The following is a 16,295-nucleotide window of genomic DNA, read 5'->3' on the forward strand; positions in this document are numbered from 1 at the left end:
GCAGAGACAGACATCCCCCACAAAAAAACATGAAAATATTAGGTGCTACAAACAGGACAGCAAGCTCTCCATAGATCAGCATTGAGGGAAGGTAATTCAGTGGAAGAAGGACCGTCCCCAAATGGGAAGCTCCTAACTTCCTGAGTGCATTTGTCCATACCTTCCTTTACCTGATTACTCTTTTTATTCTTTTTTTTTTTTCTTTAAGCCTGATTTTTAGTGGCAGCCTTCCTTCTGACTTTGGGCTGTCCCCCACTTCCCCTCCCCACCCCAGTAGACTTCATTTTCTTTGTCTTGACATCCTTTAAAAAGCCAAAAGGCTCCAACATTTGAGCCTGGCTTCTCTCTAAGTATGGTTGTGTGTGATCTCAAACAATTAACTTCCCTGAGCCCGTTTTCCCATTTGTACAATTAAGGGATTGGATCACATCTAAGGCTTATGATTTACTCCAGGAAGTATTCACACTCTTGCACACAGTGGTCTGCACAGCCTTCCTTTTTTTGCACCGCTGCACTCATACTCCCACTCCTGTGCCACATGGCAAACATCAAGACTCAATAATATCCTATCTTCCAGCAAGCCTTCCCTATATATACAATAAAACACACACACACACACACACACACACACACACACACACACACACACAAAGTGCGCACACACGACTGTAGTCTTCCTTTATGCTACCACTACCTCGTGAGAGGGCCACAGAATGAAAAGGGCAAGGGAGGTATGAGACTTGGGTTTGGGCCGGGCGCGGTGGCTCACGCCTGTAATCCCAGCACTTTGGGAGGCCAAGGCGGGCGGATCACAAGGTCAGAAGTTTGAGACCATCCTGGCCAACATGGTGAAACCCCAACTCTACTAAAAATACAAAAATTAGCCGGGCGTGGTGGCAGGCGCCTGTAATCCCAGCTACTCGGGAGGCTGAGGCAGGAGGATCGCCTGAACCTGGGAGGTGGAGGTTGCAGTGAGCCGAGATCGTGCCATTGCACTCCAGCCTGGGCAACAAGAGAAAAAATTCCGCCTCAGAAAAAAAAAAAAAAAAAAAAGACTTGGATTTGAATCGTGGTCTCTCACCTCACCTTTTGAGCCTCAGTTTCTCACTTGTAACAGGAGGGAATACCTAATTTGGATGTCTAATTAGTTTAGACATCCAAATTAGGTATTAGAATTGGAATTAGAAACAATTCATGTCAAGTGCTTGGCACCTAAGAAGTGCTCAATAAATGGCGACTGCACCACACCTCCTAGGGGCCCTCAGCGTACTGAATTAGAGTTCTTTGTAAGTCTCCCGCGCTAGACTGCGAACTGCCTGAGGGCAATCCCTTCTGCAGCCGCGGGGCGTAAGCGGCAAATACTCCGGGCTGGCAGGCGCATAGGGAGTGGGGCGGGGCTGGCCGGGCCCAGAGGGACGCGGCTCGGATTCCCGGGGGGAAGGCCAAGCGGGGCGGACCCCATCTCCGGGAAGTGACGCCATGGGGACGAGCGGCACCAGAGCCCGGGCCAGTCGGAGCGGGGCGCGCGCCGCATGGCGGAAGCGGAAGGGAGTTCTCTGCTCTTGTTGCCGCCGCCGCCGCCACCCCCGCCCAGGATGGCGGAAGTGGAGGCGCCGACGGCGGCCGAGACGGACATGAAGCAGTATCACGGCTCCGGCGGCGTCGCCATGGATGTGGAACGGAGTCGCTTCCCCTACTGCGTGGTGTGGACGCCCATCCCGGTGCTCACGTGAGTCTCTTCCGGCATCCGCCTGGGGACGAGGAGGGCCCAGGGAGAGCCGGCTTCCGCGCGGCGTCCCTCGGCGGGCCCGGGCTAGCCTCCGGCCCCGACGCGCAGTAAGCCTTTGCCTCGGGTCTGGCCAGCACGCCTCGCCCAGTCACCAGAACCCCGCTATCCATGCAGTGCCAGTTTGTGCACACGGTTGGGACACGCTCCCTGCTCTCAATACACCTGGTGTAGCCGGGGAGAGAGTTGTAGGCCAGCAGGAAAGGGCAAGTGGCTGGGAGGCTCGAGCTGTGAGTGTGTAGAAGAGGGAGTCTCTCATCGGATCTGAGGAGACATTTCTATTAATTCACTGGTTTCTTCTCTCATTGAGCAAATGCTTACTGGTCGCTTACCATATTCAAGACGTCCTGCTGGGTCTGGGAGCAAGAGTGGGAGTTTGGTTGGGACCACGCGAGATCCTGGGATGTCCACATTGGAAGGTACCCCAGAGATCTGAGAGTCCAACCCTTTGTCTCACGTGCCATCTCACTTGCAAAGCGGGTTTAGATCCCAGATTGTCTGCCTCCCAGACCAAAGTTCTTTCTGTAACATCAGCCTTTGTCAGGGAGAAGCAGGTGCTCTGGTACTACTTGCCGCCTTTTGGGAGGAGCTCTCACGTGGAGAGAGGTGGTTTGCCCTCCTGCTTCAGCCTTGACAGCTGATAGACATAACCCCTCCTCACCGTGCTGGGCAGTTTGCCAAGCTCTTAAACACCCATTTTCTCAGAATTAAACATCCATTTTCTAAGGTAGGTTATCTTCTCAGATGGTGAAGCTGAGCTGCTTGTAGCATTAAGTGTCTTGATCAGGTTCGCACCCCAATAAGCAAAGGCATGAAGAGCTCAGTCTTCTGATCGAACTTGCTCTTTGGCCTACATCTCATCCACTCTCATCTGATGGGATAGCTTGTTCCCCTGTCAATAATAGCCAGTGGTGATGTGGACAAGGGATCATTTGGGGCCTTAGGTGTTGCTGATTCTAAAAAGATCGTAGTTTTTGAATTATGTTAAAATACTTGAATTATTTTGTGTTTTCAAATACTTATGCATATAAGAGCATCCAAATCTGTTCTTTAAAAATAAAATATTGGGACAGGCGCGGGGGCTCATGCCTGTAATCCCAGCACTCTGGGAGGCAGAGGAGGGTGGATCAGGAGTTCGAGACCAACCTGGCCAACGTGGTGAAACCCGTCTCTACTAAAAATACAAAAATTAGCTGGGCATAGTGGCACGTGCCTGTAATCCCAGCTACTCCGGAAGCTGAGGCAGGAGAATCGCCTGAACCCAGGAAGTGGAGTTTGCAGTGAGCCGAGATTGCACCACTGCACTCCAGCATGGGCAACACAGTGAAACTCCGTCTCAAAAGAAATAACGAAATAAAATCTTAGGAAAATGTGTACATTAATTCATTCAGTGTTCTTCTAACACATGTGCTAAGTGACCCCTGTGTTTCCAGACAGTTCTAGGTGATGCGAATATACAGTGATGAATAAAAGAGTTATGGTCTTTACACTTTTGAGAGTTTAAGTCATAGTGGAAGGAGATAGTAAACAAGTAAGCTAATAAAAGAGCACCTGATAGTGATTAGTGTTGTGAAGAAAATAAAATATTAGTGTGAAAATAACAGGGGCCGGGCGTGGTGGCTCACGCCTGTAATCCCAGCGCTTTGGGAGGCCCAGGCGGGTGAATCACCTGAGGTCAGGAGTTCAAGACCAGCCTGACTAACATGGAGAAACCCCATCTCTACTAAAAATACAAAATTAGCCGGGGTGGTGGCACATGCCTGTAATCCCAGCTACTCAGGAGGCTGAGGCAGGAGAATCGCTTGAACCCGGGAGGTGGAGGTTGCAGTGAGCCAAGATCATGCCTTTGCACTCCAGCCTGGGCAACAAGAGCGAAACTCCGTTTCAAAAAAAAGAAAATAACAGGGAGGGATACTCAGGAAATGTATTGGTTTTCTTAAAACTTGTCTTGTGATCCTAAACTCTCTTTAGCCTTTCTTATTCTCAAAAACACCATTTGTGGCATGGTCCTCTGCAGGGAATGGTAGCAGCGCGAGGTGGAGGCACCACAATCCTTGGTCATCTGGGCCAAAAGCAGCTCATAGCCCATTTCTATTCAGATCTGTGTACAGGTGTTCGTAAGACCAAGATGAATAAGACACTGTGTTCCTGTCAAAGGGCTCATATTCACTTCTGTGTTAGTCCGTTCTTGCACTAATGCTTGAGATGATAATTTGTAAAGAAAAGAGGTTTGACTCATGCTTCTGCAGGCTATACAGGAAGCATAGCGGCTTCTGCTTCTGGGGAGACCTCAGGAAGCTTCCAGTCATGGTGTAAGGCAAAGGAGGAGCGAGGCATCTCACATGGCGGGATCAGGAGCAAGAGAGAGTGAAGGGGGGAGATGCTACACACTTTTAAACAACCAGATCTTGGGAAAACTCACTATCACGAGAACAGCACCAAAGGGATGGTGCGGAACCATTTATGAGAAAACCAGCCTCGTGATCCCACCACCAGCCCCCACCTCCACTATGGGGACTACAGTTTGGAGATTTGGCGGGGACAGATCCAAACCATGTCACCTTCGAAGGACTCACCTCCAGCAGGAGGGAGAGAAAGGTCAGTTATGCATCGTAGTATTACTGTATAGTGATGATTGCAGAGCTAGGCATAGATGTGGCGCAAGGAACTGTCACCTGTCTTTGGAGGAGAGATCAGAGGAGGAAATGGAACCCAAAGATCTGTCTACCCCTCAGAGATGTTGGTAATTCTGCATGAAAAACCAGTTTAGTGCTCGCCTCGGCAGCACATATACTAAAATTGGAACGATACAGAGAAGACTACCATGGCCCCTGTGCAAGGATGACATGCAGATTCGTGAAGCGTTCCATATATCTGTCTCCCTGGACTTCAAGCAGGAGATGGCCACTACCGCATCCTCCTCCCTGGAGAAGAGCTACGAGCTGCCCGATGGCCAGGTCATCACCATCGGCAACAAGCGGTTCCAGTGTCCGGAGGTGCTGTTCCAGCCTTCCTTCCTGGGTGTGGAATCTTGCGGCATCCATGAGACCACGTTCAACTCCATCATGAAGTGTGACGTGGACATCCGCAAAGACCTGTACACCAACATGGGGCCGTCCAGCAGGACCACCATGTACCCGGGCATCACCAACAGGATGCAGAAGGAGATTAACGCCCTGGGACCCAGCACCATGAAGATCAAGCTCATCCTGCCCCCAGAGTGCAAGTACTCTGTGTGGATCAGCGGCTCCATCCTGGCCTCACTGTCCACCTTCCAGCAGATGTGGATTAGCAAGCAGGAGCAGGACGAGTCAGGCCCCTCTATCGTCCACCGCAAATGCTTCTAAATGGATCGCGAGCCGATGCGTAGCATTTGCTGCGTGGGTTAATTCAGAAGTATAAATTTGCCCCTGGCAAATGCATATACCTCATGCTAGCCTCACAAAAATGGAATAAGCCTTTGAAAAGAAATTGTTCTTGAAGCTTATATCTAATATCAGCACTGGATTGTAGAACTTGTTGCTGATTTTGACCTTGTATTCAAGTTAGCCATTCCCCTTGGTATTTGTTTAATACCCTGTACATATCTTTGCTTTCAAGCCTTAGTACATGTGGCTTGGTCACTGCATGGCAAGGTAAGAATGTGCTTGTGGAAGGCAAGTCTGGCTTGGTGAGTCTGCATGGCCAGCAGCCTCCGATCTTTGCACGGTATTAATATGTCATGGCTGAGTGTTCTAGGATTTGTCTAGAGGCTGACAAGGGCTCCTGAACCAGTTGTTTCTGTCCCGCTGGTCTGTCAGGGTTGGAAAGTCCAAGCCGTAGGACCCAGTTTCCTTTCTTAGCTGATGTTTTCCTGCCAGCACACCGTGGGCTGTTACTTGCCTTGAGTTGGAAGCAGTTTGCATTTACACCTGTAAATGTATTCATCCTTTTAATTTATGTAAGGTTTTTTTTTGTATGCAATTCTTGATTCTTTAAGGAGATGAGAACAGATTTTGGTTTTCTACTGTTATGTGAGAACATTAGGCCCCAGCAGCACGTCATTGTGTAAGGAAAAATAAAAGTGCTGCTGTAACCAAAAAAAAGGAAAAAAAAAGAAACCAGTTTAATAGCTGCTGCCACTAATAAAAACAGCTAAGATTAGATGCTTACTCTGTCGTAAACATTGTATATTCACTCAATCCTTATGTCAACCTATGAAAGTAGATACTGTTGTCCCCATTTTATAGATGAGGAAGTAAGGCTTAGAAGCCAGTGTGGCGCTTTTTTGCTGAGTTAGCCTACTTCCCAGACTGAGCTCCAGGATGAGTGAGTCATTTATTCATTCGTTGTATTTTTATAAAGCACCTATTATGTACTAGGTCCTGAATAGAAGGTAGTCCACAAAGCGGCTCTGGACCTGCCTTCCGGGAGCTTCCAGGCTGACAAACCACTCTGAGGGTTTCTTCTCTGGGGCTTCCAGCCTTTACTCTGATTTCCATCCGCTGCTGCCAGCACAGCTGTGGCGTGTGGAATCCTGGTTGGACGCAGACTTGCTCCCAAGCAGATGAAAGGAATGGGGGCAGAGATGGGGGTGGAGGGCAGTCCTGAGATCAGGATGAGCTACTTTCCCATCATCCTGAATGTCCATCCTGTGGCCTATGGATCTTCTGCAACTTACTCTGTGTTAGTGCAGTCAGTCAGATAGTGCTTATGTGTGAATACGTCGAGATGACAACATTGAGCAGCTGCCGAGCGGAAGGCAGGGTCCTAGGCTCTGTGGAAATGGATAAGTCTATCCATGTAATCCTCACAATAGCTCCTCATTAAGGTAATTTTTACTATCCACAGAGAGATGGGAAAGAGTAACTTGCCCAGAACAAAGGCAAGCCTCAACCCAGATGATATCTGAGCATGACTTCACTCTTGGCATTTGTTTGTTGTTTTTAATTTTTATTTATTTATTTATTTATTTTGAGACAGAGTCTTGCTGTGTCACCCAGGCTGGAGTGCAGTGGCATGATCTCAGCTCACTGCATCCTCCGCCTCCGGGGTTCAAGTGATTCTTGTGCCTCAGCCCCTCGAGTAGTTGGGATTACAGGCACATGCCATCATGCCCAGCTAATTTTTGTATTTTTAGTATAGACAGGGTTTCGCCATGTTTGCCAGGCTGGTCTCGAACTCCTGACCTCAAGTCATCCACCGGCCTCTGCCTCCCAAAGTGCTGGGATTACAGGCGTGAGCCACTGAGCCCAGCCTTGGCTCACTGCAGCCTCAATTTCCTGGGCCCGGCCTTGGCTCACCACAGCCTCAACTTCTTGGATCAAGCGATCCTCCAGCTAATTTTTAGATTTTTTTAGATACAGGGTCTCACTGTGTTGCCCAGGCTGGTCTCAAATTCCTGGGCTCAAGCAATCCAACTGCCTTGGCCTTCCAAAGTGCTATGATTACAGGCGTGAGCCACAGCACCCAGCCCCAGACTCCACTCTTAAATGCAGGATGTTCATTCATTATTTAGTCAACAAATATTTAGTGAGTTGCAGCTATATGCAGGCACTGCCGTAGTAACCAAGACAAAATCCTGTCTCTCTTGGAGCTTATGTTCTAGTGGAGAGACAGCGTGTAAATAACCAAGATGATTTTGGATAGCAGTAGATACTATGAGGGAAGTAAAGCATTGTAGTGGGATCTGGGATTGGGTGGCTGTGCTGGAAGACGCCATTCAGGCAAGACCTCCGAAGTTGACAGTGAGGCCGAGGCCTAATCAGTGAGGAGTCAGCTGTGCCATGCTCTCGGGGAAGACTGTTCCAGACAGAGGAGAGGGCAGCTACAGAGAAAGCATGGGGTGGGAGGATTCGGTGTGTTTGAGGCCACAAGCAGGCAGTGTAGCTAGATGAGGTTCAAGGGATAATTAGCACCACAGTGTTGGAAGAAGTTTGAAGTGTGTTGTAAGTGTAGTAGGAAGCCATTAATAGGTGTTGAACAGGGGAATGATGGAATCTGAATTCAATTCTCAAAAGACCACTCTGGCCCCACCATCCTCTCAAGCGCTCAAGCTATAGATCTGGAAGACCCCCATCCTGTCAGTCGTAAACTCTCCAGTCTTCATTTGAAAGATCTTTTGAATCCACGTGCTTCTCACCACCCTGCCCCTGATCCTCTGTAGTCAGGACCTCCGTCATCTCTTGCCAGTGGTACAGCAGTAGCCCCTGAGCTGGCCTCTCCCCCTTTCATTCTTCCGGGTACATGCACCACTTTCTCGCCCTGCAGTGTTGTTTTCTGCCTGTTGATGTTGTGTCCTTTCACAGGTCAAGGTTAAAAAGTCACCTCCTCCATGAAGCCTTTACTGACTCCACCCCAGCCCCCGTAACTGCTTTTTTAAACTGCGTCTCTGGAGGCTTGGCCTCCACCCCTAGCCAGGTGCTTTGTGCTCGTGCCCAGGCAGCATTGAGGCCAGGACCCTGCCACCGGCCCTGTGAGTTCTCCTTAAACTGGATCAGTCTCTCCAGCACCCAGGTCCTGTAGGGCCATGGTTCTCAGAACGCAGACAGGTCTGGGGTTCCTGTGTGTGACATACTGGGGTGCATCTGAGATTTGTTGTTGTTTTTTAATGCCCATGGTTTTTTAAAAAAGGAACTTTTATTTTGTGGCATACACCATGCTTCTGTTCCAATTTCTATCCTTGCACATTCTGTTTCTTCATTATTTCCTCAGGGAAGCCTTTCCTGAACTCCCCCACCCACATTGGTGTCATGTCCACCCACCTTTTTTTTTTTTAACTTTCTTATTGAGGTATAACTTATGTACCAAACGGTGCATGAATCTCAAGTATACAGCGGGAAGAATTTTTGCATATCACACACTCATGTAACCGCCACCCAGACAGGGGCTAGAAAGCAATGCTAAGACCCAGAGGACCCCCCTGTGCCCTCCCAGTCAGTTCTACCACAGATTCCACCCCGCTGTGGACCTCTAGCCATAGACCCGTTTTGCCTTTTCTTGGACTTCATGTAAACAGAGTGCTATGTTACGTACTCTGTGTAAGATTTCCTTCATTCACCCTTACGTCTGTGAAAGCCTATGTTGTGTGTAGCAGAAGTTACACTCTTTTTCATTGTTATGGACTATTTCAATATATAACTATACCACACTTATTCATCGTACCATTGTTGAACATTTGGATTCTTTCTAGTTGTTTTTATCAATTTTATTGAATTATAGTTTACATACAATGAAATGCACACATTTTAAGAGTATAGTTCAATGAGTTTTGGCAAATGTTATTTCCCAGGGATGAGGGCGACAAAGTTTCCAAAAGTGAAACTGCTGAGGCATATAGTATAGTGCCAAACTGTTTTCCAGGATGGTAGAAACAGGCCAGGTGCGGTGGCTCACGCCTATGATTCCAGCACTTTGGGAGGCCGAGGCAGGCAGATGACTTGAGGTCAGGAGTTCGAGACCAGCCTGGCCAACATGATGAAACCTCGTGTCTGCTAAAAATACAAAAATTAGCCAAGCATGGTGGTGCGCTCCTGTAGTCCCAGCTACTCGGGAAGCTGAGGCAGGAGAATCGCTTGAACCCAGGAGGCAGAGGTTGCAGTGAGCTAAGATTGTGCCACTGCACTTCAGCCAGGGCAAGAGAGCGAGACTCCATCTCAAAAACAAAATGGTAGGCCGGGCGCGGTGGCTTATGCCTGTAATCCCAGCACTTTGGGAGGCCAAGGCACGTGGATCACGAGGTCAAGAGATCGAGACCATCCTGGCCAACATGGTGAAACCCCATCTCTACTAAAAATACAAAAATTACCCAGGCGTGGTGGCACGTGCCTGTAATCCCAGCTACTCAGGAGGCTAAGGCAGGAAAATCGCTTGAACTCGGGAGGCGGAGGTTGCAGTGAGCCAAGACTGTGCCACTGCACTCCAAACTGGGCGACAGAGTGAGACTCCATTTGAAAAAAAAAAATAGAATGGTAGAAACAGTTTATCCCTCCCAGAGCAGTGAATGAGAGCTCTGGTTGTCCCTTGCCCTCACCTGCGTCGGTGTTGTTGTCGTTCGAGTTGCAGCCATCCTGGCGGGATGCCGAGGTATCCCATTGGGCTGTCGGTTTGCAGTTGCGCTTGTCTGTGCTTCCCCAGCCTTCTGGACCACCCTAATGGCCACTCGTCAACCAAATGTAATATTCACATGCTTCTGCACTGTAGGAAGGGGCCCCAGCGTCCATCTAACTGGCTGAAAGATCCCCTAAACTCTGTCCCTTCCCCGTCCTTTTCCTCACAGGTGGTTTTTCCCCATCATCGGCCACATGGGCATCTGCACATCCACAGGAGTCATTCGGGACTTCGCGGGCCCCTACTTTGTCTCGGTGAGTCCCCGTTCTGCCCACCCCGGGGGGTTCCAAGGTTTCAGTGGAAGGCTATCCTGTCTTGCCAGCAGGCAGGCTTCATCTCCCCAGACCCAGGAGAACGCAGATAACCCGCAGTCCTGGCCCTCTGCCCCTCACCAGTGTTTGACCCCTTTCCCCCTTCTCTTGCCTCCAGGACAGGCCGGGAGGGCAGTGTGGCCAGAAGGATTCTTAAGTAACTGACCCAGCCCTTTGCCCCCACCCCTGGGGTACCGAGACATGGGTAGGGATTAGAGGCAAGAGTGGAGAGTCAGACCATCCAGGAACCACATCTCTGGACCTTCAGAAGGTGGGAGTCAAGGTCAGGGGACAGGGGAGGCTGATTCGGTTCCCTGGGTGTGGCCATGGAGAAGAGGGGGTGGGGCTTTAGAATGAACCAGCTGTGTTCTCAGGTCTGTTCCCTGGGGATGTGACCAAGCCTGGTCCAGTGGGCTAGCAGCAGAGGAGCTGCAGCATCCTGTCTCCAGGTGTCAGAGGCTGGACTGAAGGGGTGTGGTGGCACCAACCTCTTTATATTAATAGTTGTCATGATCATCTTAACACGACAAAGGTCTGTCACTTTGTACTTAAAAATACTTTCACATCCATTACTTTATATTTTTATGGTGATTAATCATTGACCAGGTCTGTCGGCAGGGTCTCCCTGATCTGAACCCAGAGTCTGTCTCTGTGTAACTCCTGTACCCCAGGTCTAATGTGATGAGTCTAGGACTTCACTGCAGTGTCTCCCTCACAGGAAGTCCCTCTAGGCCCAGCGCCCCCGCCCTGCTATGAATGCAGTGAGACTGCTGGGCGTGGAGATGGTCTCCATGTGGGCCACCACTGTTGAGTCAGGAGGCCAGACCATGAGGGAACCCTCCTGCCGGTCCTCAGAGATCAGAGAAGACTGACCAGAGAACGTGGAGAAAATGAGGCCCAGAGAGGGCAAGAGAATTCCTGGGTGCCACACCAAGGGGCAGTGGCAGCTGGAGCCCCAGGTCTTTGGTCTCTGATGCAGTGCTCTGTGCACTTGTGCCACACTGCCTTCTTCCTGCAGAACAGCCGCTAGCTCTTTAGATGCCATGCCAGCCCCAGGGCAGGGCCCAGGCCCCACTTCTGGCCCCCCCACCCCCGACATACCCTCTTCTAAGTCACTGCACTTCTGCCACCTACCCAGGTTTGTCATCTGGCCCAAATGTAAGTTCCTCACTGACCTCTGCTTTTGTCCCTCAACAGGAGGACAATATGGCCTTTGGAAAGCCTGCCAAGTAAGTGATGAAAACCCATGTGACTGGCTCTAGAGGCAGGTTGCTCCTGCCTGGGCGGGCCAGGCCTTCTGGGGCACAGCAGGGGCCAGCACCCTGAGAATAGAGTATTTGGGGTCGGGGGAGAGGTCAGCCAGGGTCCACCAGAGCATGGCAGCCCCGTACAGAGTGCCTACCGCACCAGCCCCTGGCTAGGGCCTTTACCTGCAGACCATCTGGGCCTTGCCACAGCTCTTCAGGTTTGTATTTTCAACTCCATGGCAAGGGTGAGGAAAGGGAAGGGACTTGGTCAAGGTCACACAGGAAGTGGCAGAGCTGGGACCCACACCCAGATCTGTCTCCCTCTAGATTCACCCTCCTGCCCTTTGGGAACAAATGAGCCATGGAAGGTAGAAGAGAGGCATTGTTTGGAGCTCTGCTGGAAAGTTCTGGTTGGAGAGGATAAAAACCGTTCAGCCTTCTGGGAGCTATTGCTGGTTTGATTTGGGACGTTTGGTCTTCATCTTTGCAGTCTCAGGTGCCCACCTCAGCTGTGGGCCTGGTGACAGTGCCTCAGTCATCAGTGTCCTCAGGTGACCTGTTGCCCAAGGCTGCCCTGGGAGGAGGGCCTGGGCCGAGGAGGAGTTGGTGTCCCACACAGCCGAGATGGCCTGGAGCAGGGCTTCCTGCTGCCTGCTCTGGCTTCCTCCGGCAGGCGGCAGTGTAGTCCAGGAGTCTCTGGGCCACCAGGTATTCGCTGCCAGACTGCTCTTCAAGGACAATTTTAAGGGCATCATTTTCCAAGCAGTAGCCCCTAAGCGGCCCCAGTCCAGGCCGTGGTCTCTAGACTCCTCCACCAAGCCATTCCCCTACACAACAGCCAGGGGGCGCCCTGACCTCCCAGCTGTCCTTGGCCTGAGACCCACCGGGCACTCTGGTGCTTAGAACAGCAATTCTCACCCACCTTGAGGTTTATGGGCTTTAGCACCGTCAGCTTCCCTGCCACTCACCCTGGCAAGCTGCATGGGAGACTAGGGGAGAGTGCTTGCTGCTGGGTAAACTCCCCGCATGATGTGGCCTCACCTGCATCTCCAGCCTTAGCTGCCAGCATTCCATCACCGTGTTTCTTCTTCCGCATCCTCCGGGAGGGCTCAGTCACTTCAGTTATGGGTCACGCTGCACAGTTTTATGCCTGTCACTTAGCTTAAGCTGTTGCCTCAGCCTGGAATGCCCACCTCTTCTTTCTATGCCTGCCTAAGCCTCTTCCTTCAGACTGGACCCAGGTGTCACCTCCAGGAAGCCTCCTCACACCCCATCTTAGTCCGTTCTGGCTGCCATAACAAAATCTCTTTAATTGGGTATCTTAGAAACAACAGAAATGTATTTCTCACAGTTCTGAAGACTGGACAGTCCTGGGTGCAGGTGCTGGTAGAGTCAGTGTCTGGTGAGGGCCTGAGGTGCCTTCCCACTGTTCCCCACGTGGTGGAGGGGTGAGGGTCTCCCTCAGGGCTCTTTTATAAGGACACGGATCCCATTCATGAGAGCTAATCACCCCATGGCCTAATCACCTCCCAAAGGCCCCACCTCCTCATACCATCACCTGGGGGTTAAGATTTCAACATATGAACTTGGTGGGGACACAGACTTTCAGAGCATAGCACCCCAATTTCGTTCCATATCCCCCCAGGATCCCCCATGGCACCGGCCACCTCACCCTGTGTCACAGTTGACTGCCACGGAACACTTGCCCCAGATCTGGCTTACTGTACACCTCAGCACCCAGCTCAGGCCCGGGCACAGGGCAGGGCTCAGAGGACGTGCGTAGAGCTGAGGGCACAAAGGAGCCAAGCAAGTGTCCAGAGCCCTTCTCTCCCCCAGGTACTGGAAGTTGGACCCTGCTCAGGTCTATGCTAGCGGGCCCAACGCATGGGACACGGCTGTGCACGACGCCTCTGAGGAGTACAAGCACCGCATGGTAGGTGGGCCAGGGCGGCACCAGCACTCCCCAGGTGGGGACCGGGGGGAGGCTCCCCTGCGGCCCATCCTGACCAGCCCTTCTGGTGCCTCCAGCACAATCTCTGCTGTGACAACTGCCACTCGCACGTGGCATTGGCCCTGAATCTGATGCGCTACAACAATAGCACCAACTGGAATATGGTGACGCTCTGCTTCTTCTGCCTGCTCTATGGGAAGTACGTCAGGTGAGCTGCCCTCCTGCCCGCCCACCCACACACTGTCCAGAGGCTGCTCTCCCAAGGATCCTAGAAAGACCATTCCTAGCGTCCTTCAGTCAGCCGGGACAGTTGGAACAGATGCCAGTTGGAGCCATGGTGGTTCTAGAGTGACGAGCTGAGGGCCTGATGGAGAAGGAGGTGGCTGTGCTGAAGTCCAGCTCCACCTGGGCCCCAAATGCAGCTCTGGCACTTGCCTGCTGTGAGACCATGGGCAACTGCCTTGGTCTCTCTGAGCCACAGCTGTCCTTGGTGAAATGCAGACAATGATTCCGGCTCCTCAGGGAGGCTTCTACGGATCCGTGTGCTCCGGTAAAGTGAGCAGATAGATCCTCTCATAATGCCTGCCCCACAGGTCCCTTTCTAGGCAGAGAGATTGAGTGAGTCGCCCGTGGCCCCCACAGCATGGCCACAGCAGAGCCCAGACTCGTGAGCCAGCATAGGCTAGTGCTGATCTGGCCGCCTCTCCAAGCTTTCCTCTTAGCCACGTTCATCATTAAGAGCTTCTGAAAAGAAGACTTTCAGGGATATTTTTAAGTACTGCATGGCTTTTAGAAGTCCCCTGAGAATAACTGGTCACACAGAGGTTGAACCCAGACCCCCGGCTCCCAGCTGCTGGCTCCAGCCCCAACACTGCTGACCCTTGCCGGCCCCAGAGCTCCCAGCAGTCCCCATTAGGAAGTCCATAGGCAGAGGGCACATGTGGCTTCCATACCCAAACTGCAACTCCTGGTCCTCTTGCTGGAGACCCCAGAGGTGGGTGGCTATAGATGGAGCCAATGAGGCCTAGCAATGGGGAGCACGTCTCCTGTTCCCAGCCAGCGAGTTGTCAGTAAATCACCAGGAGCGCAGAGCAGTCCCTGCCGGGGACCATAGCTGGTGATCCCCCATAGTGGGCAACCAGGCCCAGACTGCTTCCTTGATTGGCCAAGTTTGGGGTGAGGGGGTGGTTGTAGGGTTTTCCTTAGGGATGGCAGCCCTATCGGGGACTGTGGGTGCACAGGGCTGTGGGCTGCATGCCTGTTCACCAGGCCCTGCCCACCTATGCTTGCTCCTTTCTCTCTGTCAGCGTTGGGGCCTTCGTGAAGACCTGGCTGCCCTTCATCCTTCTCCTGGGCATCATCCTCACCGTCAGCCTGGTCTTTAACCTCCGGTGATGGCTGCTCGGTGGCCCCACACCCACCAGGGTCCCGAGGAAACAGCCGCCATCCCTTTTGGTTCCAGATTTTTTTCCCCTCACCCCAAAAGGCAGGGTTGGGCCTGTTGTTGTGGACCGGGGGTCAGGGCTGGCAGGATGGAAGGACTGAGGACCAGCATGAGGTGGGGGTTTGTTGTCTCTCTGCCTCTCAGAAGCACCCTGTCCCCTCCTCCCCAGGCCTGTGACTCCAGCCCTGGAAGCCCCTTTGTTCTTGTGTTGAAAGGCTTTGGCTTCCCTCTGTAGAGCTGCCCCCGCCACTGCCTGCTGGGGTCCTGCCTCAGCCCAGTGCCCAGTACGGGGAGAGGAGGACATTTGGGCTCACCTGTCAAGGTGACCCTGGGACCAGAGCTGGATTGGGAGCCTGTCTTTCTGCATTAGCTCTGGTCCCAGCATGGGGTGGGGTACACTTACGTGTCTCTATAAGCCAGGCTGCTTCAGGACCTTCACCACTGGCCTCTAGAATGGTCCAGAGGGGCTGGCTGGGTCCCTTTGTCAGACTTCTGCCGGCAGCTGCACTGGGGGACATGTGTGCCCATCTGGCGTCCTCCAGCCCGTGCAGTCCACTCTTCATTGTCTCACGGCCTTCCAGTGCCTCCCAGCATTGGACCCATCTCCCCCTGCCGTTTGAGGCCAGAGAGGTGAGTGGACCTGACAAGTGCCAGAGTAACCGTGTAGACAGAGCAGTGTAGACAGCACTCAGCCCCAGCCCCAGCCCCAGCCCCAGGTGTGGACCTCACACTGGTGATGGCTCCCCTGGGTCCAAAATATGCTGGTGATGGCTCCCCTGGGTGGCCTGCCAGCACAGCCAGTGCCATCGGGGAGCTGAAGGGGCTGTCCCCCACCTAACTCCAGCTCCCCCTTCATGTTGTCAGCAAGGCCCTGTGCCGCCCGCCTTGCGCCCCCTGCTCTGTGGATTCCTTTGGGAAGGGCTCCCTGGGCAGGACAATAAAGAGTTTTGATTCCAGTTGGTGCCCTGTCGTTGTTTTCTCCCTCTCTGGGGCCCCTTTGCCCCTTAGCTCATAGCATCTTGGTATTTTTGGGACCCTCTTACCCTTGACGAGGGTCTGGTTGCCAGCGCCATGGTTGAGTCTGTGTCCAGTGCCTGGAGCCATCAGCATTCCTCAGGTGTATGCCGCCCCTGCAGTCTGGGAATTCCCTGCCATTCTGCATTCCCCATTCCAAAGCTTTCCTCTTGAGGCAGGTGAGCACTGAAACCCCTTCCATCGTCCCTGTTGGGAAGGACTTGGGGTTAGGGCTGAGTAGGGCCTCCACTGCTGTCCCCACCGCCCCCCGGGGTGCAGAGTTGGGGATGAGCCAAGAGCACTGCCAGCCTCTGGCCCCTGTATCCATCCAGCCTTCACCTGCCTCCGATCCTTTGCTCTCCACCATCCCTCTCATGTCGGCCCTGCCTAACCAAGGCCCAGCTTAAAAGCTGCTTCCTCCCTGAAGCCTTTCCCAACCCTGCCCATGCATCGC

The 16,295-nt window shown here is 52.4% G+C and overlaps 2 protein-coding genes and 1 non-coding gene across 4 annotated transcripts; all 3 read left to right on the plus strand.

Annotated features, from left to right (window-relative positions):
• Window positions 1–1,495: 1,495 nt before the first annotated feature.
• TMEM222 (transmembrane protein 222) lies at window positions 1,496–15,783 on the plus strand. Of its 2 annotated transcripts, none has more exons than XM_032759453.2 (6): window positions 1,496–1,729; window positions 10,044–10,128; window positions 11,383–11,414; window positions 13,269–13,365; window positions 13,461–13,591; window positions 14,691–15,783. In XM_032759453.2, exons 1-6 carry the CDS (start codon window positions 1,533–1,535, stop codon window positions 14,776–14,778), a joined length of 630 nt encoding a protein of 209 aa, XP_032615344.1. In that variant the 5' UTR covers window positions 1,496–1,532; the 3' UTR covers window positions 14,779–15,783. The 2 variants fall into 2 exon arrangements, with proteins under 2 accessions (XP_032615344.1, XP_032615345.1); XM_032759454.2 differs by lacking the exon at window positions 1,496–1,729 and adding an exon at window positions 1,775–1,836.
• Window positions 3,226–6,172, plus strand: LOC116813144 (actin, alpha skeletal muscle-like). Its single transcript, XM_032759455.2, has one exon. The coding sequence runs from the start codon at window positions 4,540–4,542 to the stop codon at window positions 5,131–5,133; it is 594 nt and encodes a 197-aa protein (XP_032615346.1). The 5' UTR covers window positions 3,226–4,539; the 3' UTR covers window positions 5,134–6,172.
• Window positions 4,556–4,662, plus strand: LOC116814077 (U6 spliceosomal RNA). The gene has a single exon (XR_004371162.1). It is a non-coding gene; the product is annotated as a U6 spliceosomal RNA (small nuclear RNA).
• Window positions 15,784–16,295: the final 512 nt, after the last annotated feature.

Source organism: Hylobates moloch, unplaced genomic scaffold (assembly GCF_009828535.3).
Source record: "Hylobates moloch isolate HMO894 unplaced genomic scaffold, HMol_V3 SCAFFOLD_9, whole genome shotgun sequence".
In the NCBI taxonomy this organism is placed as follows: Eukaryota; Metazoa; Chordata; class Mammalia; order Primates; family Hylobatidae; genus Hylobates; species Hylobates moloch.

What these genes read in the sequence shown, in the direction of transcription:
- TMEM222 (XM_032759453.2), top strand. Translation starts at nt 1,533, where the DNA reads ATGGCGGAAGCGGAAGGGAGTTCTCTGCTCTTGTTGCCGCCGCCGCCG. An exon ending in CGGGCCCCTACTTTGTCTCG is followed by an intron (nt 10,129 to 11,382) that starts GTGAGTCCCCGT and finishes GTCCCTCAACAG; the next exon opens with GAGGACAATATGGCCTTTGG. An exon ending in CTCTATGGGAAGTACGTCAG is followed by an intron (nt 13,592 to 14,690) that starts GTGAGCTGCCCT and finishes TCTCTCTGTCAG; the next exon opens with CGTTGGGGCCTTCGTGAAGA.
- LOC116813144 (XM_032759455.2), top strand. Translation starts at nt 4,540, where the DNA reads ATGAAAAACCAGTTTAGTGCTCGCCTCGGCAGCACATATACTAAAATT.